Consider the following 27,536-nt stretch of genomic DNA (forward strand, 5'->3'; position numbering starts at 1 on the left):
ATATTATCATACGTATAATCTATCTTTAGATGACAGTATAAAAAATTCTTTATACTATCATTATATTTTATTTAAATTATTCTTTTTATAACTAACTTCCTTGAAGTTTAGTTTGAGAAAAAACAAATTATATACTGCGATTGTAATTATAACATCTTTCACTTAGACTCAAAGTTAAGAAGTTGAAAGTTAAAAAGGTTTTAAAAGATAAATTAAACAAGTATGAAGTTATAGAAAAGATGTCGTATTTAGTTACTAAAAAAGGTCACTGTCATGATCACGAATAGAACAAGAAAATGGTTGAAAAAAAGCAGTAGTTTGATATTTTGTTTCACAAGTGACCCTGAATGGGTCAAAACTCAAAATTATCAAATAAACTCCTTATTGCCAATGATAAAGCCACATTTTTTTATAGAAAAAAATTATTATTTACAAACCAAGCCAGTGCAACTTACAGTTTATGTTCTATATCATGAAAATATTAGTGATGTCACGTTTGTCATTTACAATTACAAAACCATCTATATGCCCGTTGAACAGAGACTGTTCAAACAGCTGTAATTCTTTGAATTAACAAATTACAAGGGGATTACATGTATCTGTTATTCTGTCGTTGGCAGCAGTAGATCCAAATCTGCAGAAACAAAATGTATTTCAGCTTGATGCTTTCAATCTTCAATCCATTTTCAGAAAGCAAAAGAAGCCAACAAGAAGCCAAATCATTCCATTGGTACAAACTAAAGAAATGAATTGGTGTGTCACACGTTAAATCCCTAAGCTCAAACACTAATGAGTATCAAACACATGCACTCAGAGAAAGATGGACGAGGGAGATATACATATGTTCAGATAAAATAAAAATTTGGTCCGGTAGTTGACACTAGTTGGTTTAGTCTCTAATTGAAAAACTACAATTTTTAATCTTACATGGAAAATTTCTAAAAATTAATTTCTACCATTTGTTGACACTTGACAATATAATTGTATTAAAGTAATTTTTTATAGAGAATAAAAAAAGAAATATGTGTTAAGTGTAGGATCAAAAAATGTAGAAATATTTCAGGAAACGAAGTATAAATTTGTTTCAACGAGAGACTAAAAGGAAAAACTTTATCAGTTATAACAGCGTAATGTTGGCAATGGCAAAGACCATTTGCTAATAATTTTTTATCATATAAGAAACAAAATGTAGTTTTTTCATCTAAGGAATAAAAGGAAAAAAGATGAACTAACAATTATTAAAACAAGTGACAGAAAGTATTTAACAGGGAAGTCATGAGATCAGTCAACTTTCAACAATACTAAGAAACTATGATAACACTGCTAAATTTCAACTCAGCTTGGCTATTTTTCAGGTTCAGTAAAATTGTATCTTCATGTATAACTTTATGGAAAAATGGCATTCAAGAAAATAGTAGTTCATGCCCAACTGAATCGTACATCAAGTAAAACAGGGACGGTCACTGAAGAAGACTACATTTTTATGAACCAAAATATAATTGGCTGTTTATGCATTAAGCTAATTTTCCAGTGTTAGAATTAATGTCTCATGTGAGAGGCATATGACTTAGTAGGGACTAATAAATAAATAATTAACAATTAAGGGCTAAATTGTAATTGGGCTTAATAGGAGAAGTTTCTAGATTAACTGCTACTTGATGGGAGTAGTGGTTATAAAAGGGGCTTAATACCCATTAATGTGAAATAAGGTCCCCTTCCTGACCAGAAAGTGCTCTTTTCTCACCCATAGCCATCACGAACGGAGAGAGACAGAAAAGAAAGGCCAAAGGAAGTGAAATCCTATTTCTCTCATTTTCAAGTGCACCAGAGAAGATCCTATGGAGAAAGGTACACATAATTATCTATTATTCTTTATTGATTGTTTTGTGAGAACCATAAATCTCAAGATCCTGTTGGTTTTCTATAATTGATAATCTAGGAAACCCTCAAAAATTTTTACATGTGGTATCAGAGCGTGTGTTATGAAATTTATGATTCTCCTAGAATGATTTAATTTCTCCCAATCATGCATAAACCCTAATTATGAAATTTAGGGATTTTTAATTTATGTTACATGTATTTTCAATTACATGTTTTTGATAACGTGTCTTTCGTGTTAATTATATTTTCCGCTGCAAAGTATGAAATTCTAGATATATAAAATTTCATGAGAAGGAAAGCCATGAAAGCGGTATAATTTTTGGAAATTTTGTTTTTGAGAAAGAAAGCCAGAGTGATCTTTACTGGACTTCCAATTCATGTATTTTATTGGAATTAGAGATGAAAATTATATATTATAATAATAATAATAATAAATACTAATTACGTTTTGGAGAAAGCCATATACCGCTACGTAACCGCAAGTTTCATGTTATGGAGAAAGTGCCTATTGTTAATTCCAATTTTGAAGAGTGCTGCCATGTACGTTGCAATTTGGCCGTAAGGAAGGATTCTTTTTCGAATTTCTATTTGCAAACCCCTTTCTGCTATTTACAATCCCACTTGCCTATTTTTTTTTTTCAAAAAAAAATGATCATTAAACATGATTAAAGGATTGAAAGTTTATGTTCTATAATTAAATTAATGTGAATGTTTTGCAATTATTGGTAGCATTAAAATATATGTATATACTATATATTTGCTTGAACGTATTAGAATGTAAAACACAAATAAATGCAAATATTATTTTATGGCCTAGAATGGAATTAATGGAATGGCTATGAATTGTTAATAGCAATAAGTATGTGCAGGCCATATATATTTGGTTGGAATTAAATGTATGTTAAATTTGTTAGTCACCAAAGTGGCCAAATTTGTAAGGTTATTTAATTCTAAATTAATAATTATTTCAATTACTCATAGAATAATGGATGCTAAATTATATGATTGTTGGCTTATGGGTAATTGAAATTCATTGTTATAAGGCATTTATGGATCGCCCAAAGGTTGATTAGTTGTTCTTATAATTAATGAATATTATTGTAGGCGATTTGTGTGTATCATTAGTTTTATTTATATACCCAAAGGAAATAGATACTACTAATTGGTGCATATTTAATTGTCAAATAATGTTAAAATTTTATTAGCATCATCATGTTTGTATGTTGTGTGTTGGTGTGTCACCCAAAGGAGAACATCAATATACATTGATTTTTATCTGAGTAAATTATATGTATGACTTGTGTTTCATGTACCAAAATGCTTATGTGAAGTTTTATTATGCAGTACCTGTTCCCAACTCATTGAATTCTCATGTATCATCTGTACCAATTTTTAATGGGCTTAACTTCTCTGATTGGAATGAGCAAGTCCAATTTCATCTCGGTGTTTTGGATCTTGACCTTGCTATATTGGAAGAGAAGCCTGCTACTATTACTGATGCTAGTAGCAATGAACAGAAAGCTCATTATAAAGCTTGGGAAAGATCTAATAGACTCAGCCTAATGTTCATGAGAATGACTGTTGCAGACAGTATTAAGACAGCGCTCCCTAAAACCGATAATGCTAAAGAGTTTATGGGGTTAGTGGGAGAGCGCTCTCAAACAGCTGATAAGTCTCTTGCTGGGACATTAATGAGTACACTAACCACCATGAAGTTTGATGGTTCACGTACTATGCATGAACATGTCATTGAGATGACAAACATTGCAGCAAGACTTAAGACCTTGGGAATGGCTGTGAATGAGAACTTCCTTGTTCAGTTTATTCTAAACTCATTACCGTCTGAGTATGGCCCGTTTCAAATGAGCTATAATACCATGAAAGATAAATGGAATGTGCATGAATTGCACAGTATGTTAGTTCAGGAAGAAACGAGGCTTAAGAATCAAGGAAGTCACTCAATCCATTATGTAAGCCACCGAGGGAATCAAGGAGCTGGAAAAAAATTTGTAAAGAAACATGATAAAGGCAAAGGACCATTAAAGATCAAGGACGGTCCTGTGCAAATCCAGAAGAAAGCATCAAAGAACAATAATTGTCATTTTTGTGGAAAATCTGGACACTTCCAGAAAGATTGCCCAAAGCGTAAGTCTTGGTTCGAAAAGAAAGGTGAGCTCAATGCTCTTGTATGTTTTGAATCAAACTTAACTGAAGTTCCCCATAATACATGGTGGATTGATTCTGGATGTACAACTCATGTTTCTAATACTATGCAGGGATTCCTTACAATCCAGACCATAAGCCCAAATGAGAAGTTTGTTTTCATGGGGAATAGAGTGAAAGCTCCAGTGGAAGCGGTCGGGACTTATCGTTTAAAACTCGACACTGGACATCATTTAGATTTACTGGAAACTCTTTATGTACCTAGTTTATCTAGGAATTTGGTTTCATTATCTAAACTTGATATTACTGGATACTCTTTTAATTTTGGTAATGGATGTTTCAGTTTATTTAAGTATAATCATCTCATTGGTACTGGTGTTCTTTGTGATGGTTTATATAAATTGAAATTGGATGGTTTGTATGTTGAAACCGTTTTAACTCTGCATCATAATGTTGGCACTAAACGCAGTTTAGTGAATGAACGATCTGCTTTCTTGTGGCATAAACGTTTAGGTCACATTTCTAGAGAGAGGATAGAAAGATTAATAAAGAATGAAATTCTTCCTGATCTAGATTTTACGGATCTAAATATTTGTGTGGATTGTATCAAGGGAAAACAAACAAAACACACAAAGAAAGGAGCCACAAGAAGCACTCAGCTTCTTGAAATTGTGCATACAGATATTTGTGGACCTTTTGATGTTAGTTCTTTCGGAAGGGAAAGATACTTTATCACCTTTATTGATGATTATTCACGTTATGGTTATGTCTACTTACTGCATGAGAAATCTCAGGCAGTGAATGCTTTGGAAATTTACTTGAATGAAGTAGAAAGACAATTAGACAGAAAGGTGAAAATTATTAGATCTGATAGAGGTGGTGAGTATTACGGAAGATATGATGAAACTGGGCAACACCCAGGTCCATTTGCTAAGCTCCTTCAGAAACGAGGCATTTGTGCGCAATACACAATGCCTGGTACGCCACAACAAAATGGTGTATCAGAAAGGCGTAACAGAACTTTAATGGATATGGTTAGGAGTATGTTAATCAATTCAACCTTGCCCGTATCTTTGTGGATGTATGCTTTGAAAACTGCCATGTATTTGTTAAATAGGGTTCCTAGTAAGGCAGTTCCAAAGACACCTTTTGAACTGTGGACAAATAGGACACCTAGTATGAGGCACCTGCACGTTTGGGGTTGCCAGGCAGAAATAAGAATTTACAATCCGCAAGAAAGAAAATTGGATGCAAGAACAATCAGTGGATATTTCATTGGTTATCCAGAAAAGTCAAAGGGGTACATGTTTTATTGTCCTAATCATAGTACGAGAATTGTCGAAACTGGAAATGCAAGGTTCATTGAAAACGGTGAAATCAGTGGGAGTACAGTTCCACGAGAAGTGGAAATTAAAGAAGTTAGAGTGCAAGTCCCTTTATCTTTTGCCTCTAGCAGTAAGGTGATTACTACTTCAGTTACTGCTACAAACAGTAATGAAGAAGTACAACACAATGATGAGCCCATGATACATAATGAACCCATTATGGAAGAACCACAGGAAGTAGCATTAAGGAAGTCTCAAAGAGAAAGAAGACCAGCTATTTCGAATGACTATGTAGTATACTTACATGAAACAGAAACAAACTTAAGCATTAATGATAATGATCCAGTTTCATTTTCACAAGCTATAAGTTGTGATAATTCTGAGAAGTGGTTAAATGCCATGAAAGAAGAGATAGATTCCATGAAACATAATGATGTTTGGGACCTTGTAGAATTACCAAAGGGTTGTAAGAGAGTTGGTTGTAAGTGGGTCTTCAAGACTAAACGTGACTCTCATGGCAACCTTGAACGTTACAAGGCTAGACTTGTTGCTAAGGGATTTACTCAGAAAGATGGCATTGATTATAAAGAGACGTTTTCACCAGTCTCACGAAAGGATTCTTTCAGGATTATCATGGCATTAGTAGCCCATTATGACTTGGAGCTACATCAGATGGATGTGAAAACTGCCTTTTTGAATGGAGATTTAGAGGAGGATGTTTATATGGACCAACCAATGGGATTCTCAGTTGAAGGGAAGGAACACATGGTGTGCAAATTAAAGAAATCAATATACGGTCTTAAGCAAGCTTCCCGCCAATGGTATTTGAAATTTAATGATACCATTGTTTCCTTTGGATTTAAGGAAAACACTGTTGATCGGTGTGTATATCTGAAGGTCAGTGGGAGTAAGGTTATGTTTCTAGTCCTGTATGTTGATGATATATTGCTTGCAACTAATGATCTTGGTCTTCTTCATGAGACTAAAAAGTTTCTTTCTAGTAACTTTGAAATGAAGGATATGGGTGAGGCAAGCTATGTGATAGGGATAGAAATATTCCGAAATAGATCACAAGGATTGTTAGGCTTGTCTCAAAAGGCATATATCAATAAAGTACTAGAGAGATTTAGGATGGAAAAGTGCTCAGCATCTCCCGTTCCAATTCAGAAAGGAGACAAATTTAGTCTCGCACAATGTCCTAAAAATGATCTGGAACGGAAGCAAATGGAAGCAATTCCGTATGCATCAGTTGTTGGGAGTATTATGTATGCTCAGACCTGCACTCGACCAGATATAAGCTTTGCAACCGGAATGTTGGGAAGATATCAAAGTAATCCAGGAATGGAACATTGGAAAGCTGCAAAGAAAGTTCTGAGATACTTACAGGGAACAAAAGACCACATGCTTACATATAAGAGGTCTGATCACCTAGAGGTGATTGGATATTCAGACTCAGACTTTGCTGGATGTGTGGATACAAGAAAATCCACTCTTGGCTTTGTATTTCTCTTAGCCGGAGGAGCAATATCATGGAAGAGTGCAAAACAATCAGTTGTTGCTGCATCCACCATGGAAGCTGAATTTGTAGCATGTTTTGAGGCTACAATTCAGGCTAATTGGCTGCGGAACTTTATTTCAGGGCTTGGAATTGTCGACAGTATTGCTAGGCCGCTGAAAATGTATTGTGATAACTCCGCAGCAGTATTCTTTTCTAAGAACGACAAGTACTCTACGGGTGCTAAGCATATGGAATTGAAGTACTTTGCCGTGAAAGAAGAAGTTCAAAAACAAAGAGTGTCAATAGAACATATTAACACAAAGCTTATGATAGCTGACCCTTTGACAAAGGGATTACCGCCCAAGACATTTATAGAACATGTTGAAAGTATGGGCATTATTGTTATTGATGATCATTAAGTGTAATTTACCTTATGTAATTTTGCTGACACTCTGAGCTCAATTATGATATGTTTCTGATTACCTGTTCTCTATGTTTGCATGCATGTTTGTGTTAAAGTAATGTTAACAGGTTTTGTCTTGAATGAAGACATTATGTTGGACCAATTATGTACTCCTAACTAATGGTCATATTAAGGAGAAGACTAATTTGTAGTACATGGAAGGGACTATGTCGATTAGATGATGTACAACCGCCATGACTCGAATTGGTTCCTATTCTTAATCATGAAATTATGATGTACCCAATGTGTAAAACAATTTAGTCAATTTTTAATGCGCATTATGTTAGTTAATCTATTTATTTATTTAGTCCATAATGTTTATTAATGTCACATGAGCCAAGTGGGAGAATGTTAGAATTAATGTCTCATGTGAGAGGCATATGACTTAGTAGGGACTAATAAATAAATAATTAACAATTAAGGGCTAAATTGTAATTGGGCTTAATAGGAGAAGTTTCTAGATTAACTGCTACTTGATGGGAGTAGTGGTTATAAAAGGGGCTTAATACCCATTAATGTGAAATAAGGTCCCCTTCCTGACCAGAAAGTGCTCTTTTCTCACCCATAGCCATCACGAACGGAGAGAGACAGAAAAGAAAGGCCAAAGGAAGTGAAATCCTATTTCTCTCATTTTCAAGTGCACCAGAGAAGATCCTATGGAGAAAGGTACACATAATTATCTATTATTCTTTATTGATTGTTTTGTGAGAACCATAAATCTCAAGATCCTGTTGGTTTTCTATAATTGATAATCTAGGAAACCCTCAAAAATTTTTACATCCAGAACTCAACAATTGATTTGAGGTATTTGTGATTTGCATAATGTAACACAAACATGCAAATGCTTCTAGAACATCAGTCTATTAAAAATTTCTTGTTCATCAATCATCAATTCATCATGTTGTTCCTGGAGGACATAAAACATAAAGATTGCATGTTTCTGCAGATATAATGTCATCAAATATCCAATATCTTTCTTGGTTTCTGGGAGATGGAAAGTGTAACAGATAAGGAACAAAAGTGATTCAACCAAAATAACAATGGATTGAGATTACTTGAATTCAAGGTATTTATTCCCTGGCAGAGGCTATGGCTGAGAGTCTGAGACAACAAATTATAGAATTCCAGGGAACAGTTACTAGTAAGTAATAGCATGGAGTCTATCTTAATTTTAGCATTTGTAAAAACACACCATCACCAGACAAAATTAGGAAGCTCTGAAATGGCTTCTGTACTTTACTCATGGCTTTTAGTAGGAGGAATCATCACATTTCAAAGGAAATAAAATTAGGATTACAGTAAGTCAGTATCTGATTGTAAATACCTCTAATCAAATGCATAGGGATCCTCTGCATATGGATTAAGAGACCCTTCTGAAAACAAATCACCAATGTTTAAAGGATGAGGATGGCCTCCTCCTTTGATGCTCTGCATCAGTGATGTGCAAAAAAGAAAAATCATATAGAGTATTATTGCAGCACACCAGAAAACAGCATAGCATATGCAAAAACACTTATATGTCACCATTAACAAAAGTATGTACAAAGATTAATATAGCATCAGCTTATCCTATGTTCCTTTAGAAACAAAAGGGGAAAGAGAAACTTTCAGCATAAACCCTTCGTCCTTTTGCTTTTAATTATACCATATCAGTAGAGCATTAGATGATATAACTCAATAAATATTGTGGCAAAACAAGTGGACCTAGAGAAGCATAGATTCTTATAGAACTAATTATAAATCTTTTAATTTACTGAGAAAAGATAAATAACTTCAACATTAGATAATCAACATGGAAAAGACTGAAAACTAAAAAATCATAACCAATTAAATATAAAAAAACCTTAAACAAATAAGATCATATTCTCTACTAGCATTATCATTTCTGGTATCATCAGAATGGTGTAACAATGAAGATTAAGTGTGTCTATGGATTTGTGTTCGAAAAAATTGATTTTGGATCAACCTACTTTTGTAAAATTGATTATGGTTAAAATTGAGTTCAATGTAACTTGATTTTTAATTTGGATAACGAAAACATATATCAGGAAAATAATTTTTACAAAGAAATTGTTTGGATACTTTGAATCAAAATTGTTTTTGAATAATATGTAATTACCAAAATGAATTTTAATGTACATGAATACTTCTTTTCTATTATAATTAACTATTTTTATATATACATTAATAAATTAAAAATAAATAGACTTGCAATGCAGTATTTTTTTTACTTCATGTTAATTATTAAATAAAAAATAAATATATGCATAATATTTTTAAACACTTCTAAGTTATCATTAAAAAGTTCTTTTTAACCAAACCAAGAAATGCATCTCCGTAAGCTTCCAATAAAGATTTTTTTTAAACACATCAATAAAAAGCTATTTTTTGGCTAGAATTCTAAGGTCAAAACAGAACAAAAGTTTTAGTAAGAGATACTACAGAAAAAATGTAACCATCCAGGAAAGGAAGCCATGAAGAGACACAACAAGCAAAAAATAGATGAGGGCATATTAGAGAAAATGCAACCATGAAAAAGGCAAAATTGATTCTGGATGAAGCAAAAACAGCCCCCAGTTGTTTCAACCCTAAAGTGGTTTTTATCAAGTGAAAGTGATTTGCTTTGGCAACAAAACAGAGAAAATGCAACCATAAAAAAGGCAAAATTGATTCTGGGTGAAGCAAAAACAGCACCCCAGTTGCTTCAACCCTAATGTGGTTTTTTTCAAGTGAAAGTGATTTTGCTTTGGAAACCAAATATCACAAATTTGGGTTAAAAGTGGTCTGTCTAAGATGAATGTGATTCGCCATGAATTCACCATGAAACCAAACATGTAATAAAGTGCTGAAGTTTGAGAACTTTGCTCCTTCGTATTTTAAAGAAATAATGCTAAAAGCAAGCTATGCATGACAAACTAATAAAAACAAAGTTTCATCTGAGTTGGTTACCTTAACAACACTTCCAGGGGTATTTACTTTTGGTGTATTTATCTTCTGATTTCTAGGGTCCTGATAAAGACAAGAGATTATTCAATATTCACAGGCACGTAAGATGTCTGCACTTGGAAGCCAAGAGATCTGGTTAATGTAGTTCATGCGTGCATCCATATTTTTATATATTGTTAATAGCATTTAGAGAGAAACAGATACATGCCTCAAACATGACAGTACTTCTTGTTTTTCTTTTCTTTGTGATAGTTCTTCCATTAGAAGTCTCAACTTCATATTCACGACGAGTTACCTGGCAATTCGGTTAAGGAGCTAAGGTAATTGCCAAATATCATAAGTTATTTACTTCTGCTATCTTTCCAGACCACCAATTAAGATCCCTCAATACTTATCATTTTCTATTTAATTGCAGCAATATAAGTTTCCCTCCACTTGGATATTAATTCATAGCGAAGCAACTCACCTTCCTATGATGCTTAGGAATGCTCACTGCACTTCCTGTTTTAACGTTCTCCATTTTTTTCAACAACTTTGGTACTGGTGTTTGTGTTGCATCAATGTAAGGAGAGTCCTATGAAGACAGAGGAAGGACAAAAAAAATTAGGTGACTTGATGAAAACATAATAATATCTTATGAAGGAAAGATAATGTAAAATTTCTTTTTATTGAAATTCCATTCTTACCAGGTCATGCTGATTTCTTTTGCCACCAAAAGAACTTCTTCTCTTAATGGATGAAATGGAGTAATCCTATCATATGAAAATCATTATGCTAATTTTCAAATTCAATTGAAATTCATTACAAAGGTTGATTAAATTTGCACTCTCACTGAACCCTGTCTAATGTATTCTAACACTTAGATACCAGATCATCATCAAATTCATATGCTCATCACATTTGCCACGAATAAAAATTGGTTAGATATCTTAATCACTCATAACCCATCTTTTCAGCAGAACTTTTAAGCATACATGATATTAGAATAAAAAAAAAAATTGCAATTGGAATATCCTTACACTCATGAAACCACTAAATAGTAAGTGTAGTTACTTTCTATAGTGTTCATCTTTAAGATAGTAAGGAGCTTGAAAAGAAGCATGATTAAAGTAACAGATACCAAATCACAACCAAACCAATGTCTATCAGTTAAAGACACACACACACACTATTTCTGCTGCTATGACATGAAGCCTTCAGAGCACTGTCTTCACCCTTCCCTTTGTGATGTGCAAAAATCATCAATAAAAATCTTTTCAACTTAAATTTTGAAACAGCTATGATATGAGAAGTGGTACCAATCAAATCTATCTAATATCATGCTAGTAAATAGTTATGCCTTCAGTGACAAGATTATGCCTGTTTCATAAGTGGCAATTTTAGCATGAAGACAATGCATATGTGAACCAGTGGGTCTTTATTTGCATCACCCTTCTATGTATTTAAGTTCACAATTCTCAGGCTTGTGTTGAAAGAATATTAAAAAAGCACATTTAGGTATACAAGAAATGTCTTCTCATTTCCCCAACTGTGCCTACCAAATGATAAATGTAATATGTCAAACCAAACTACCAAAGGTATCCCAACATGAAAATTAGCAAATATGGCATCCATTTGAAGACAGACACAGACAAATAGATTGAAACACAAGTTAACCTGTTTTGAATTCACTTCTTGGTCCTCTTTGGGCTTGTCACTCATCACTTTCCACTGCAACTGCAACAAAGCCCTTTGCCTGTCTTCCTGCAATATATTCCAAAGAATAAATATAATAATAAAAATTATGACAAGAAATCAATTTATCATATCAGGGTATTCCATACTTTGGATTTTTGAAGATGCAACTCCTCTTCCAGCTTCCGACACTCATCTTCAAGTTCACACCTCAATGCTTTAATCTGAGCTTCATGATCATTCCTCATAAACATTGTTTTCTACATACAATTAAGATATCAACAGGTGAATAAATTTCTATACAAATTTTGGCTTTGACAAACATACGTGTGTGGCACCTCTCTCAATTCATTTTCAGCTTGCAGTTGGGTACGCTTTAGCTGTTCGTTGTGTTCAGCTATGAGGCTTGCTTGCCTCTTGTCATGCTCCTGCTTCATTTGAGTAACCTATAAATTGAGCAGGAAAAATCAAGTGACCTAGTGCCTGGAAGTTTTTCAACTTAATGTTAATCAAATTTCATAAAAAAGGAAAGTGATGATGCGATAACATCCCCACAACTCAGTACATACCCATTTAAAGAAAGGTATAGAGGACTATAATAGTCAAAGACAAACTATAATGAACTTAGACCAATTTAAATTTTCACATGTAAATTTTGATACATTTAAATAACAGATTTAATGTTACTAATTATTACTATCATGAACAAATTATCCAAAAAGATTAAGTTCATAGGTGAAGACACATGAATGATTTTATTTTACATCTTTAACATGCCTCTCATGCAAGAGCCTTTTGGACATTAAGTGTGGATAATGCACAAGTCCACATATGATCTACCTTGGCTGAAATTTAACGTTTTATTAGAAAAATAAGAGTAGAAAGGATTGAACTCTAGACCACATAGTCATAGAGAATTTCCTACCATGTCATTAACAAACTATCCAAAAAGCTCAAGCTGCTAGGTAACGATACATGAATGACTTTATATTGCATCTCTAACAAATACTAATCACAAAGTAACTTTATTTAAAAAATGGTTTTTTCAATTAATTAGAACATTAAGTAATTAAAAATATAACCAAAGACAAATCAGAACACTTATAATCCCATGTAATAGAATGCAATGATAGAATATTTCTAAGCAGCCAATAATTTCAAATTCAAGACTTTTTCTATGCTTACGAGCAACGTGTGTTCATCTTGAATGCGCATCAACTGCTGCCTTTGTTCTTCTTTGCATTCTTCAATTTTTTGGCCACACTTTCCCTCAATTTCTGCAATGGCTTTGTCAGCCTATAAAGGTTCAAATTGATTAGAAACATGTTGATGGAAATTACATTCTACAAATACCAGGAAATCATATCGAACCTTTTCTTTTTCCTTGTTCACAATTTCCATCTTCTCCAACTCATACTTCCTCTTAATATCATTAATAGCCTGTTCAGATAATGAAGTTTTCATGCAAAGTTAGGGCACTACACATCAAGCACCTATAGTAGGTAACCAGTTATATATAAGACCTGATCATTTCTCTGAGATATTTCTTTCAAATGCCTTGATAGTTCTAACTGTTTATTCTCTACCATTTGATCATATTGCTTTTTAGCCTCTGAAAGTTTGCTTTCAGCAGCAGTCAATAATGATAGATTCTGCAAATTCATCCAAAACACTTAAATAATACACAAAAATAAGTCAGGAACAGGCAATTTGCACTATGTGTTTGCTCCAAAACCTCTGTGATCTGATCTTCCAGATTCTTTTCCTGTTCCTTATAATGTAAAATACACTTTTCTTTTTCCTCCAAGGCATTCTGAAGCTGGATGACTTCTTTATCAAGGGAATCAGCATGCTGCTCTAGTTTCATTCTCTCGTTTTGCAAAGTATCTATTTCCTCTGATTTCTTCGATATTTCTGCGTGCAGTCTTTCTGTATTTTCTTTGCTTTCAGTCTCTAAGGCTGAAACCTTCAGCAGTAAACCTTGCTGCAAAACATTAGATACCTCAATAAAGAACACGACAATGTATGTCAATAGAAAATGAACTAAAGAAAATTAACTGTCATACCACTTGGTTCTCTGATGATCTAGAACTTTCTAACAGAAATTCAGCTTTCTCTTCTAATTTGAAAATTAATACCTCTGCATCTTTCTTTTTTGAGATTAAAGTTTCCGCTTCTGACTCCAAACTTCGAATTTTCTCAGCAGCTAATCGAGAGCCCTCCGTAAGCTGGGCTAGAGTAGATTCATGAACTTTCTGAAGTTCATCCACAGTTTTGCTTAACTCATGATTTTTCATTTGAGTTGCATTCTTTTCTAATTCCAAGACAACAAATTTATTATTAAGCTCACTATACTGGTATTGAGCATGCTTTGAGAAAGTTTGTCTCTCCTGCTGAACCAACTGGAAACAAGAAGCATAGAGCAAATTCATTTCATCAAACTTGGTCAAAAGATTCAGGCTTTCTTTGTCTAAATTTGACAAATGTGCAGCCAATGACTGAAGTGATTCTTCAAGGTTTTTGATTTCCTGAAGTGACATGTCAAGCTTTTCTGCAAGCCCAGCATTGCACAATTGAAGATCATTATTTTCTTTCTCCAATTTCTCTTGACTGGTTAAGTGATGCATAATTTCATCTTCTTTAACTTTTAACTGTAGGTGAACCTCTTCCAACTTTGAATTCAAATTCTCTGTAGCCAATCTACTAGATGTTAACATTTCTTCTAAATTCCTTATCATAGTATCTGCAAACAAAGTAAAATTCCATACAACAATTCAAATCAATAGCAAGTTGAGATACAGGATATCTAGTCTGTTGAAAATTATAAGGATTTAGGTAGGGAAAGAAGGAAAAAAAAAAACTGAGAGTTTATAACCTGAAATTGCATCAATTTGATGTCATACAAAAGATAAAGTACTAACCTAAGTATGACATGAGAAGAAAGATAATTGGTGTTATCTTAGTCCATGACATTCATTATATGTCTAGACCTCAAATTAGACAATCTTCCATGATAAATCAAAATAATATTATTTTAAACATTTTTATCTGTATCTTCTCATTCAAAGTGAAACAGAAGTTACTTTTACATCACTTTTGTAATATGAGTTTTGGAATCATTCTAGTAACATGCTGCAATCATAGTAAGTTTTCCATCTTGAGGGACTCTCATGATATATAGTACAGAAGCTGTTGAGTAAACTTGTATGTATCAAGTAATTAGTTACTTGTGATCCAGAAAAAGTCTGAGGGAGTAAATAAATTGTGATCTATAGCTATGGATGCATCACATGATAGGGATATGATACCACATGGACACAAAGAAATGACAAAGTTTAAAAATCATAGGACAAGACCTGGCTATAACGTATAAAATTACTTTAAAATTAACATAAAATATGTATTTATATCACAATAGACAATTCATATTTTAAAAAACAAGTATGACTTATTGTAGACATAATAAATACTACAATTTAATTATTACTACAATCCAATTTGTATTGATATAAGAGTTCAAACTTAGAAGTAAAAAAGTTACAAAAATACAGTTAAGAATATTCAAAGCATTCATGTAGTGTCCAACATGAATATATATCTAACACATACATAACATCACAAGACTACCATCCATAAGTATGCTTACCTTTTTGACTTCTACATATGTAATTATATTAATAATTACAAGAGTATAACTTTTGGCTAATATATGAAGAAGGAGGGGCCTAGGCCCATTCTCACCACTCCCTACATCCACCCCTGCCTGTGGTTGACCCATAGTAAGGGCATGTATAGTTTTAAATCATTGTGGTAATCGTTCAATTAGAGGTATGGATATTGTATTCTTTTTCTGTCTCAAATATGTAAGATTTCCATTCTTCAACATCCATGAAATGAATTATAAATCATTATTCTAGTACTCTCTTAAAAATCTTTGCAATAGATAAAACTGAAATGTCCTGTTAATAATCTAAATAATTTGTTAAGTGCATAATATAAAATGTATATAGCAAGAAATACAGAAATAGAGGTCTAGCTTTCATTTTAGTACAGAAATAGAAGTCTAGCCTTTGATTTAATTCATCCCTCTTAAGCTTATTATCAGCTCCAAGTGCAATTACCCATGCCTTAAATAAGCATCTCCAAATGTTGTTTTATGACTCTAACATGCCAAAACACCTTCTGGGTTTGAAATGTAGTCAAGGGGAGGACTATACTTTGTACCAACTCTTGTACTGATTACCAATGGAACCTTAAATTAGCTATGTAAGTGACAATTCCAAGAAATCAAATTCATTAAAGAAGAAAGCTTAGTACAAATACTGTATAAGATTATAACCATAAAACATGCAAAACAGGAAGACAACTTGTCAATATATTGCAGTATGCAACTTTCCAATTTCAAAATATGACTTGAATAACACACAAAAAGGCACATAAACTGAACTAATGACCATAGAGGATAAAAAAAAGGTTTAGTAATGACCAACCTAATCTGAAATCATTTAAATATCATTCATTCAATCCCACATTCCAAGAGATAAAAACATTAAACATAATCGTATATATTCCCAGCAGTTGTAATTTGCAACTTAATCCTCACCCTTCTCTTGTATAACATTGGCAACTCTGCACTGTTCATCTCTGTGAAATTTCTCCCGTTCTTCTGTACCAAATTTGAGCTTCTCTAGCTCATTATCACCTATAATAGGGATAACAGTATGTTATATATTGGAGCATTACAGATATTACATATTGGAACATTTCAAATATTGCAAATCAAACCAAGCTATGTTTAAAATCAAACTTTTTACCAAAGTTGTAAAATAATGCAAAGAACTTACGGGATCTAATTGCTTCCTGTGCAGAATCAATCTTCAAAGACAAACCATCCATCTGTTTATTCAAGCTATCAAGAGCTTCTGAACTTGCTGACAGTTTATATTCCAATGTTTCCTTATCTTTTTCGGCTATATCCGAAAGAATGAAAGATAAACCAATTGGCTAGTTAAAAGAAAAACTAAAACGATGAAAACTAAAAGATAAATAGAAAATAGAGGGAAATTGAATATTCATACCGTCCTGAACCAAACCAGCCAACTGCTGCAACGTCTCAGTAAGTTGATCACATAAGGTCTTAGTAGAAGAAAACTTAGACTCCAATCCCTTCCACATTTTCTCATCTTCCTTCTGCTTGACCTTGAGCTTAGCATTTTCGTTCAACGCATTCTGCAACTTTTCTTCTAATGCATGGACATACTCCTGCGACTTCTTGAGCTTAGCATTCTGCACAATAAGAACAGCAAAAAAAGTAACATCATTTCAATAAAACAACGAAACGAAACCCTAAGTATCATATATACTCTTTAATTAACATGCGTGAATTCCTCTCCTCACTGCTCCAGCTCAATCACAAAGGAAGACATCATCATACCGCATTTTCAAGATCAGTCTTCACCGAAGCTTGCTCTTTCACCAATTTCTCTGCACATGAAGAAATCAATAACGCATGGCAACATTACGGTCAAAATTTCCGACGGAATCTTCGCTCAGGAGGAAAATAAATGGAAAATCGGAAAACTGAAGTGGAATTCGGTTCAAAACCTGCGGTGAGCTTGAGGTTCGCGAAACTCCCCGATGAAACGGAATCCGCGGAAGGACGCGAAGATAATGGCTTCGGTGTTGCCGAAATTGAACCGTATAGTGATTTGAACTGGTCGAGGCTCTTGGAGATTGGGAATCCTAGCTTCTTCTGCATTGCGAAGATCGAAATGGAACCCTAGAAAATGTGAGTGAAGTGTTCGAGCGTTTCTCTTCTCTTCCACGCTACGCTGCAAGGAACGATTCAGTTCAGACTTCAGAGTGTAATTGAAATTTAGTTACCCGCTTTGGTGACGCAGTATTTATACTATCGCGCGAGCGGGGTTCTTGTTCGTGTAGACCGTTAATGATGCTTTAACGGTCACAAAACGCTGCTTTTTGTGTTCCTCAAATAATTTTTTTTGTTACATTACTGTTTGTTTCTCTAATTCTTATCTTTTTTTTTTTTAGTAATTTGAAATTAATTTTTTTAATTTCTATAATTTAGATATTTTTAATTCTATTGTTATAATTTTGAAAGTGATTATTTTAATCTTTATAATTTATATTTTAATTATCTTTTAATCCTTATACTTTATATTTTAATTTTATTTTAGTCTTTATCATCAAAATATGAATATTATTAATTACAATTAACTACATAAATATTAATAAAGTAATTCGTAATTAATTTATCATATGATAATTTGTAATAAAAAAATTGATAATTTACAATTAATTTGTAACTAATTATTTTATATTTTTTTATATTAAGGATTAAAAAGTAATTAAATACAAATTATAGAAATTAAAAATATCATTTTCAAATGATAAGGAGTAAAAAAATATTTTTAAATGACAGGAATTAAAGAATTAAAATGTAAAATATAAAAATTAAAAAAATTACTTTCAAATTATAAGGACTAAAAAATAGTAGGAATGATGAAATTAATTTAACCATAAATTTTTTATTAGTATAATTTGTTTTAGAATAGAAACCTCAAAATTATATCTCTTAATTGGTTTAATTTTTAAAATTTATGGCTCGATTATGCCTAATATTTAAATATGTCTATTTCATCTAAATATCTGATTATATTTAATCCTTATCAATAATTGATCAGATCAAATCATAATTAAAATTGATTTTAAAAGTGTTATCCTAATTAATGTCCCGTTCAGAGTAATTTTCCGTTTTTAGTTTTGAAATATTTGAAAATCAAACCAAATTTCAGTTTTGAAATCTTGTTGCAAAATAGAAAAAAGAACTCAAAATCAAAGTGGTGGAAAGGTAGTCTGTTGTGTTAAAGTGATCGATGAAGGAGACCCATTCTAGCCAAGGGTGGTTGACAGAGGGTAGGGTTTCTGTGGCGGAGAAGGAGGAAGAGGAATCGTGGCAGAGGAAGCGCAATAGCGAAAAAGGAATGAATGGGTTTGAAGAAGAGAAAGGGAGAGTGAGAGTTACGGGTGCAGTTCGACGGGTACAAAATAATGCGGTTCCGATCCCGTACACTCAATCTCCACTTAACGACAAATTTGTTGGGTGATGATGCATTGAGGTAAGAATTTTCTTCTCAAACATGCACAAAAAGTGTCATAGCTAAGTCAAAGAAGACCAAAATTGTATGAGCATAATAACACACTTTCCAAACTTAATAATTAATTGTGCAATAAAATATTAATAATTAACATATTTAGAAGCCTTTATAATTAAAGTTGAGCCATTGTAAGAATCAAGTAATGTGCCATGCCCTCATCACTATACCATAAGTTAACCTAAAATTTATGAATAAGCACAACGTAGGCATCCTTCAATTTCAATAATGAAAAAAACATTGATAAGGATCCTCCGATCATCACTTTACCATAGGTTAAAAGCCATACCTTAGAATAAAGGATATCAATAGAAATAATTCCTTGTTTGTTTGTTTTGTGAAAGGGATGACTAGATATATGGGTATATGCCTCTAGAGCTTCAACCGGAGCCAAAGTTGTAGGAATCTAAAACAAATCGAAGAAAAATATGCACAAACAAGTGCAAACATTCAAATTTACAATTAGAAACACCAAATAATTAATTGAAATATGTCACAAAAGTTTATATGCATACATTGATACACATGCGATATAACTGTTAATTATAAGTATATTTTGAAGGTTAAATTATATAAGAATTTTAAATTTTTCTCTCATAATTTTTCCTTTTTGAGAAAATAATTATTAAATTAACATCATTTAAGTTTTTGTGCAGAAAATATTAAAAGTGATGAATTTATGATGCTTAGTGAGTAAAATAAAGCCCAAAAAATTAAAATAGGATAATTCTGGAAGATGTGAATAGTTAAGGAAAACGAGCTAATTAAAGAAATCAAACTAATTAAGGGAAAAAGACTAATTAAAGAAAGCAGGTTAATTAAGGAAAACAAGTTAATTAAGGATAACAGAATAATTAAGGAAAGCATGGTTAATTAAGGAAAATAAATACAGGCTTAGTGCAAGAACCCTACTAATCTATACTTGTAAAAGAAGAAGAGAGAAGAAGGAAAATACACATAGAAATTTCAAGAGAATACAATTCCTTATCAAAGGCAAAAGCTAGAAGAATGAGAAGCAAGATTCGGAGTCATTCATTTCCTCCATTCCCTTTCTTATCTTTTCCCCCTGTACTAAATATTGTCCCTTGCAATTGTAAAGTCTCCATGATAATGAGAGGCTAAACCCTCTTTATTGGGAATTTGACAGTCAACTACTCTTGATATAATTTCTCTTCCTATCTATTTATGAAATTATATTTGTATTATCTTTTCATATACTTAATATTATTCTTTGTAACTTGATCACCTATTTGCATGGTAAATTTTAGGGACAACGTTGGGAAACGTTACTTTCTAATAGAATTGGGAAAGTGTATTTAAATAAAGTCATCATTAGGGCTAGGTTGATATTTGTTTAGCATGTTATACATCTATATTCTTAATACAATTTACTATTTTAGCTCCACAAAAGGATTTAGAAGAGAAAATAGATAAATTAGACTCTTTCATGCAGGGGACCAAAGTTAGAGTATACTAGTAAATACAGGTGTAAATAGATAAATTAGACTCTTTCATGCAGGGGACCTAAGTTTCCAGCATTCTCATCTTCTGAATTTCTTTCTACAATAATATTGGATTTTCTCATCTTTTATGTCTTTAATTAATTAATTAATTTAAATTCTTGTTTCTTTTTTTGTTTGATTTAATTTTCTATTAATTTAAATTAATGTTTTTCTCATAATCTTTTCAAAACAATTTTCTTTAACTTCTTTTATTAATAAAATATTCATCACCTAAGTACAAACAAAGTTCTTGTGAATTCCACACTCAGACTTCCATTTTAACTTTACTACTTAAGAAGCATTGGTGCATTTGCAATTCATCAACAACATGGAGACACACATATATCATAATTTTAGAAGGTAAGTCAAAATCAGTAAAAAGGAATACTAAAAGTTCCATGTATTCCAACTTGTCAAAAGTTGTAAGCAAAACTGAGCTCAAAATGAAGAAAAAAGATAGTAACTTACTACTTGTAACGATAAATATCATACTAGGGATTATCAAATAGGTCATAATGCAATTTTATAAAAAGAAAAATTTGTAAAATTTAAAACAAAATAAAATTTAACTTACCCATGGTTGGACTAATTCTCAAATCCTGAATCTGATTCTGTCGTTATGTATTTGCATTAGATTTGTAGCTCTTCTTTCCCATTCTTTCATTTATAATGCCTCAACAAACCTCATTGACCATTGTGGTTTCCCGATGAAGAATACAATATACCCTCGACACTATTCCAAATACGCCTTCGCATGCATATCTTATAACAACAGGTTCCAATCCAAACTCGAATTATTCATCATGCTGAAAGGTAGTTGAATCTATTGGTGGTTTTTCATCCTTTGGCATGATTTTGACAAATGCATCCCAATAGCCCTGAATTTCACTAATAGCAATCATGCATTTTGAAATGTTTTGAATCGTTTCCTTGTTGCGATTATCCCCACCAACTGGTTATGTGAAAGGTGTAAGAAAGAAAGAAAGTGAAGATTGGTCAATGCCTTTGGAATCTCACCCATGAACATGTTTGAGGAGAGAGGTCCAACCATTCCAGACTTTCAAACCGGAAAAGGATTATGGAATAAATTAAGCTAGTGACTTTGTTGTGGGATAGGTTGAGCAATTTCAGTGACTTCACTTCTCCAATGATTGCTAGAATCATTTCACTCACTACCAGAAAAAATTAGTACTTTCTAATCTAGTTGTTCTTCATTTGTACTGGTAACTCACTGAATGGAACAAGTCCTCACCGGTGTTTTTTGTTTCCATCATTGTTAAACTTATTCCTTGATGAGAATCAACTTACTTGGCCAATTCATGAATTCTTTGGTTTTTCTTTGCTATCTTGAGACTTCATTTACAACAAGATATGAGGTAATAAGTAATAACATCAAGTCAATTTTTCATCTACAAAGTCCCATTGTATTGGGACTATCATCACCCAACCAAGGGGTCGATCTTTATGAGAAGACCAACAAGCTTGAGGAAACACTAAATCAATTCATAGAGATATCCATGTTAAACTATAGGAGCATAGAGTCGTCCATCAAGAACCTAGAGATACAAATGGGACAATTAGCTAAACAAATAACTGAAAGACCCACTAATAGCTTTGGAGCCAACACCGAGAAGAATCCCAAAGAAGAGTGCAAGGTATTTTTCACTAGGAGGGAAAGTACTAAGAAGAAAAAGATAATTGAGAAGGATGTGCATGATGAAGAAGGAGAAAAAGATAAGAGTAAGAAAAGTGGTGACGAGGTCTCAACCACTAAGACCAAGAGCCAGTTAGCTCGGGAGACCATAAGAGAAATACCACCAGCCTCATCAAAGGAGACACTGTACCCTTTGGTGTCATCAAAGAAGGATAAGGAACATTATTTCAAGCAGTTCCTTGACATTCTAGAAGCTGGAGATTACTATCCCTTTTGGAGAGGCCATACAGCAGATGCCATTATACAAAAAGTTCTTAAAGTACATCCTCATAAAAAAGGGAAAGTACATCAACAGCGAAAACATTATGGTGAAAGAAAATTGCAGTGCAGTAATCCAGAAGCTACCTCCTAAGTTCAAAGATCCAGGAAGCGTCACCATCCCATGCTCTATTGGGAGTGTATCCATAGGTAAGGCTCTTATTGAGTTAAGAGCAAGTATCAATTTGATGTCGCTTTCTATGTACAGGAGAATAGGAAACCTGAAGATTGAACCTACAAGGATGACGCTCCAACTGGCAGACCACTCCATCACAAGACCGTTCGGGGTAGTTGAAGATGTCCTGGTCAAAGTTCGTCAACTCACTTTTCCAGTGGACTTTGTAATCATGGACATTGATGAAGATGCTGAGATACCCTTGATTCTGGGTTGGCAATTCATGGTGACTGCAAAGTGTGTTGTGGACATGGGGAAGGGTAACTTGGAGATGAGTGTGGAAGACCAAAAAGCCACATTCAACTTGTTTGAGGGAATTAAGCATCCTAGTGATAGCAAGACTTGTTTTAAGGTGGAGGAAATTAAGCAAAAAGCTAACCTCATTGGAGGGCACCTGAATTCTGTGTTCTTAGAAGAAGATGAAGTCAAGCCGGTTGAGAATCCTACAGACTCTTCTAGGGTCTTTCTAGGGCCAAAATAGGTCAAGACCCAAGCCACTCTAGACATTCCACCAGCTCCTCCACCAGTGGTCCCTCCGCTAGATGTCTTTCCTCCACCTACCGGCTAGACCTTTATGCCTTTTTCTTAGCCGAAGCAGTTTCTCCCTATGTTGTATAGCCTCTACCACAACCAGTACCTATTGATGCAGAGCCTTCACCATCTCTTCCTCCAACAGCCTGTGATGACACTAGAGGCATTCCTAGCCCAGGTTGCTTGGCCAGGAGTCCAACTTCCTTTTGTTAGGGGGGTGACACCTTTGGTGTAGCTGATGATGATGTCGCAGATGTTGAAGCTGATGATGATTATGTTGCAGACATTAGTGATGCTCATAGAGCTTGGGATCCAGGGCCCACACAAGATTAAGACCCAATTTTTTTTCTTTCGTTTCTTTATGTTTCTTGTCTTTAGTTTTTCTTTTTCTTTATCTTCCTTTATTTTTCTTTAATTTCAGCAATTTAATTTTAGTAGTTAAAATTCAATCATTGAATAAAAAATTGCATAATATTTATAAAGTCATTGCCAAAGCTTTCTAAAGGACTCAAACACTTGAAATGTTGCATACCAATTTTTGTGAAAATGTTGGTTCCATGAAGGCAAACGTCAGTTCAAGTAGTGGAGTATGAATCACAACAAAGAGAGGAAAAGGTTAGTCCATCTGAAAGAAATCATGGTGCGATAAGCTAACAACTTTGTTTTGTCCCGGTGAGTTGTGCGACACTTACTTGTGAGAGAACGTCTATTTTTAATTTCCCAATTTTCCATCATTCTTAGACTGTTAGATTAATTACATGAGGTGGTAATGATCAAGGCAATGTTTCTTCTTATTTTAAGCCACTTAGCCAAAAAGCCAACCTTTGGTGATAATTTATCCCTTGCACCTTATTTAAGCCAAAAATGATAATCATGTTTTTTGTAAAACCCTTAAGCCTACTTTAATTATCTCCTACCTTGTTTTAGGGTTTAATAGAGCATAAGGATTTTAGTCATGATATGCCCCTAATTTTGGGGAGGGTTAACGTAAAAATTGTCTCAGGAAGGTAAAACAACACACAATAAGGCACCTTCAAAAAAGCTTGTAAGCCCAAAGTTTCTTTCCTAAAAAAAAGGAGACAGATCCTAAAAAAAAAAAAAAGAAGAATAAGGGCAAAAAATAAATAGGTGTCATAAGTGTTGTTAGAACAATAAATTGAGGCTGAAAAACAAATAAGCCTAGGCTGAATAAGTGAAAGTTTTTCTATGATAAATGCTCTCTTATAGCCCTAATTTTTTAAATCCCAGAAAAACCATAATTTCTTTGATTAGCCAGGCCACATTACAAGCCAATAAAAGTCCTTAGTGATCCACCAAGTGTAAGCAGGATAACTTTAACTGAGATGAAGTGCAAAACTGGGAACATTAATTGCAGGTCGTAGAATTTTAAACATGCACTCGAGACACTTGTGCATAGAGAGAAACATTAAAGCCTTGTGAGGAAAAGTGAGGCAAGCTGACCTGATTGATTTCTACTACTAACCAATTCTATCTCAATGTTTGTTTATGCTTCCATTGCAAGATCATGGCAAATGCAAGAAGGTCTAGCTAAGGGAATTTGAAAAATTGCAGCTATTGAAAGTGTTGAAGCATTTAGAGCATGCTCTCATTTTTGTTTTTGCTTGAGGACTAACAAAGTTTTTAATTTGGGAGATTTTGATAACTGCTAAATATGAGTTATTTTTTATGATAAAAATATATTGAAAATATCTTTAAAAATATTTAGTTAGCAGTTATTTTTGGCTCAAATATTAAGAATTGATATTTTTCTTATTTATGGCTTGCAGATATGAAAAGGAAGGATTAAAATTAAAAAAGATCCAAAAAAATATCAAAAATATAAATAAGGAAGATTTTTTGCATCAAGCCCAAGTCCATTCTAGCAATTATAAAAAAGGAGTCAAGCTTAAGTCCACTCCCGTAACTATAAAAAGAGAGTCAAGTCAAGGAGAAAAGACACACCGAGTCTTAGAGCACTCTAATACACACCTAAAGCTTGAGAACTCTCCCTTAGGGAATTCTTTCTTCTCTTTCATCATTTTCTATTCCTTTTTTCCATCCCTTCTCCTCCATCAATTCCTATACCCCTTTTCAAGTATAAGCCCCTTATGGCTATGAGAGGCTAAACCCTTAGTTAGGGCCTCACAGGCCTAAAAAGCCAAAAGATGTATGGTACACTTCATATTTATCAATGCAAACAAGTGTTTTCTTTCTTATTATCCTTTCTTACTTTTAATTTCATACATCATTCATCCTTGCATCATCTTTGGGGGTTAGGTGCTCGACAAAGGGTAATCCTTAATAAAAATACAAGAAAGGTTTTGTATGCATCTATTTTAGGAATTAGTCGCTCGACAAAGAGTAATTTTGAATAGAACTAAATGGAAGGGGTATCTTAATAAAATCATTGCTAGACATAGAGTGATTGCATTATGCCCATGCATCAAAGCAAACATCTAGAATTAGAACTTCATGCATTTTATCTATTGACTCTTTGCAAAGACATTTGGGAGATAGATAGGTAAAATATGTTTGTCATCCTGAGACATCAGGGGCAAGTATTTTAATAGATGTGGGTAAGATAAATTCACATGATTGATAGAGAAAAATCATAAATAATACATCTTAGTCAAATATGACATGTTAGGTCCTAACATTCTCATCCATTGAATTCCCTATTATTTCTTTTGTTTTCTATTAATAGTTATTATTTTATACTCTATTCTTTTAAAGTTATCTTTTATACATCATCTTATCTTTTTCTCTTATAAATTAGAAATTATCCAACACAAGTACAAAATAAAGTCCCTGTGAAAATCGACACTCAGACTTCTGAGTCTTTATTACTTGGACATTTGGTACACTTGTCAAAGAGTTAACAATGTACATGTCTTCAAGATTTCCTTGCTTTGGTCCCACCATTAGTTGCCACTTTAGTCCTCTTACTTCTACATTCAAAATAAACAAAAATTAAGTTAAGAAATTACCAAAATATGCATCCTAAGGCTATTCTAACTTATTTTCAAATTAACTATTAAAAATGACAAATAAAGCTTAGAAGCCTTGAAATACTAAGATAATTACCTCAAAATTGTCATTCAAATAAAGTTCACAAGACAATTATCAAAATATCCCAAACTTGAAACTTTATTTGTAGTCAAGCAAACTAAAACTCAACTACACACAAAATCTAAAAATTAAAAACAAGATCACATGATTCAAAAGGAAAGAAACTTGTCAACACATAATCACATGCCTTCAAAAAGTTCCAACAATGTTCATGGAATTCCATTTCCCAGACAATCATAAGAATGGTGCCCACAAGAATGATCATAAAAGAAGCATGAAAACATCTTCTAGGAATTAGTGAGCATGGCAACAACAACATTGAGAAACTCCAAATGTACAAGGCTACTAACCAAAGGTGTTCACTCTAAGGAACATGCCATAAAGTGTGAGTGTTTCTCTCAATCCAACACAATGAAACCTCACAATTAAACTTTGTTTTTCATCTCAACAAAGAAATTCTCACACACATGAAAAATCACATGGACTTTATTAGCTATTAACTTGGTTAGGCTTCAATAAGACATGATTTTTCAGGATAATGAAAGATACCTAAAAGAATTAGGAGATAAATTATCATCAAACACAAGAACCATCACTCATTCTTCTCTCACCAATCATGAACACCCCCAAATTAGCCAAACTTGGTCCAAAAAATATAAACCGAAATGAAACAAACTTTTTATTGAGTTAATAATTATTTATTTGCATTGTTCATCAACTTTGACCTTTTTTTTTCAAAAGTGTATCAAATTTTGCCAATTAAATCACGTGTCAACAATTATAATGTATCTCGCAGTTTGTTGTGACCGTAAGCAGTGACACTAAGTATATATAGATACAAGTCTTTTAGAGTTTTACTTACGCCAAACATATGTAAGTAAAAGACTTATGAAATTTTACCTATGATCAAGCATATAAGTATAAGTTTTTAATTTTTTCACTTACACTAAATATATGTAAGAAGAAGTCTTTTTGGTTTTACCTACTTTAATTTCAATTATATATGTTTGTAAGACTGTTGCAAGAGTTTTACCGAAGTTAACTCGTTAAGCATCTATAGTTAGAAGTTCTTTAAGATTTTACCTGTACTAAATCATGTCTGTGGATAAAAGTTTCCGTAAATATATGTCAATTTTCTTGTCATGGTTTTAACAATTAATTA

The 27,536-nt window shown here is 33.0% G+C and overlaps 1 protein-coding gene across 1 annotated transcript; it reads right to left on the reverse strand.

The window, feature by feature from the left end:
* Positions 1-442: 442 nt before the first annotated feature.
* On the reverse strand, positions 443-18,021 carry LOC100788684 (synaptonemal complex protein 2). Its single transcript, XM_014765361.3, has 19 exons — positions 17,555-18,021; positions 17,385-17,434; positions 17,029-17,236; positions 16,795-16,920; positions 16,554-16,652; positions 14,017-14,693; positions 13,686-13,934; positions 13,474-13,602; positions 13,322-13,390; positions 13,136-13,246; positions 12,289-12,396; positions 12,100-12,210; positions 11,933-12,019; positions 10,963-11,028; positions 10,743-10,850; positions 10,485-10,571; positions 10,280-10,339; positions 8,655-8,758; positions 443-634 (listed from the first exon to the last, which is right to left on the reverse strand). The coding sequence occupies exons 1-18, from the start codon at positions 17,706-17,708 to the stop codon at positions 8,657-8,659; spliced, it is 2,601 nt and encodes an 866-aa protein (XP_014620847.1). The 5' UTR covers positions 17,709-18,021; the 3' UTR covers positions 443-634; positions 8,655-8,656.
* Positions 18,022-27,536: the final 9,515 nt, after the last annotated feature.

Source organism: Glycine max, chromosome 13, assembly GCF_000004515.6.
Source record: "Glycine max cultivar Williams 82 chromosome 13, Glycine_max_v4.0, whole genome shotgun sequence".
NCBI classification, from domain to species: domain Eukaryota; kingdom Viridiplantae; phylum Streptophyta; class Magnoliopsida; order Fabales; family Fabaceae; genus Glycine; species Glycine max.

Coding starts and splice junctions, on each gene's coding strand:
- LOC100788684 (XM_014765361.3), bottom strand. CDS start 17,708: ATGCAGAAGAAGCTAGGATTCCCAATCTCCAAGAGCCTCGACCAGTTC. Junction 17,435..17,554: donor GAACCTCAAGCTCACCGCAG/GTTTTGAACCGA, acceptor CTTCATGTGCAG/AGAAATTGGTGAAAGAGCAA. Junction 10,340..10,484: donor GAAGTACTGTCATGTTTGAG/GCATGTATCTGT, acceptor TGTCTTTATCAG/GACCCTAGAAATCAGAAGAT.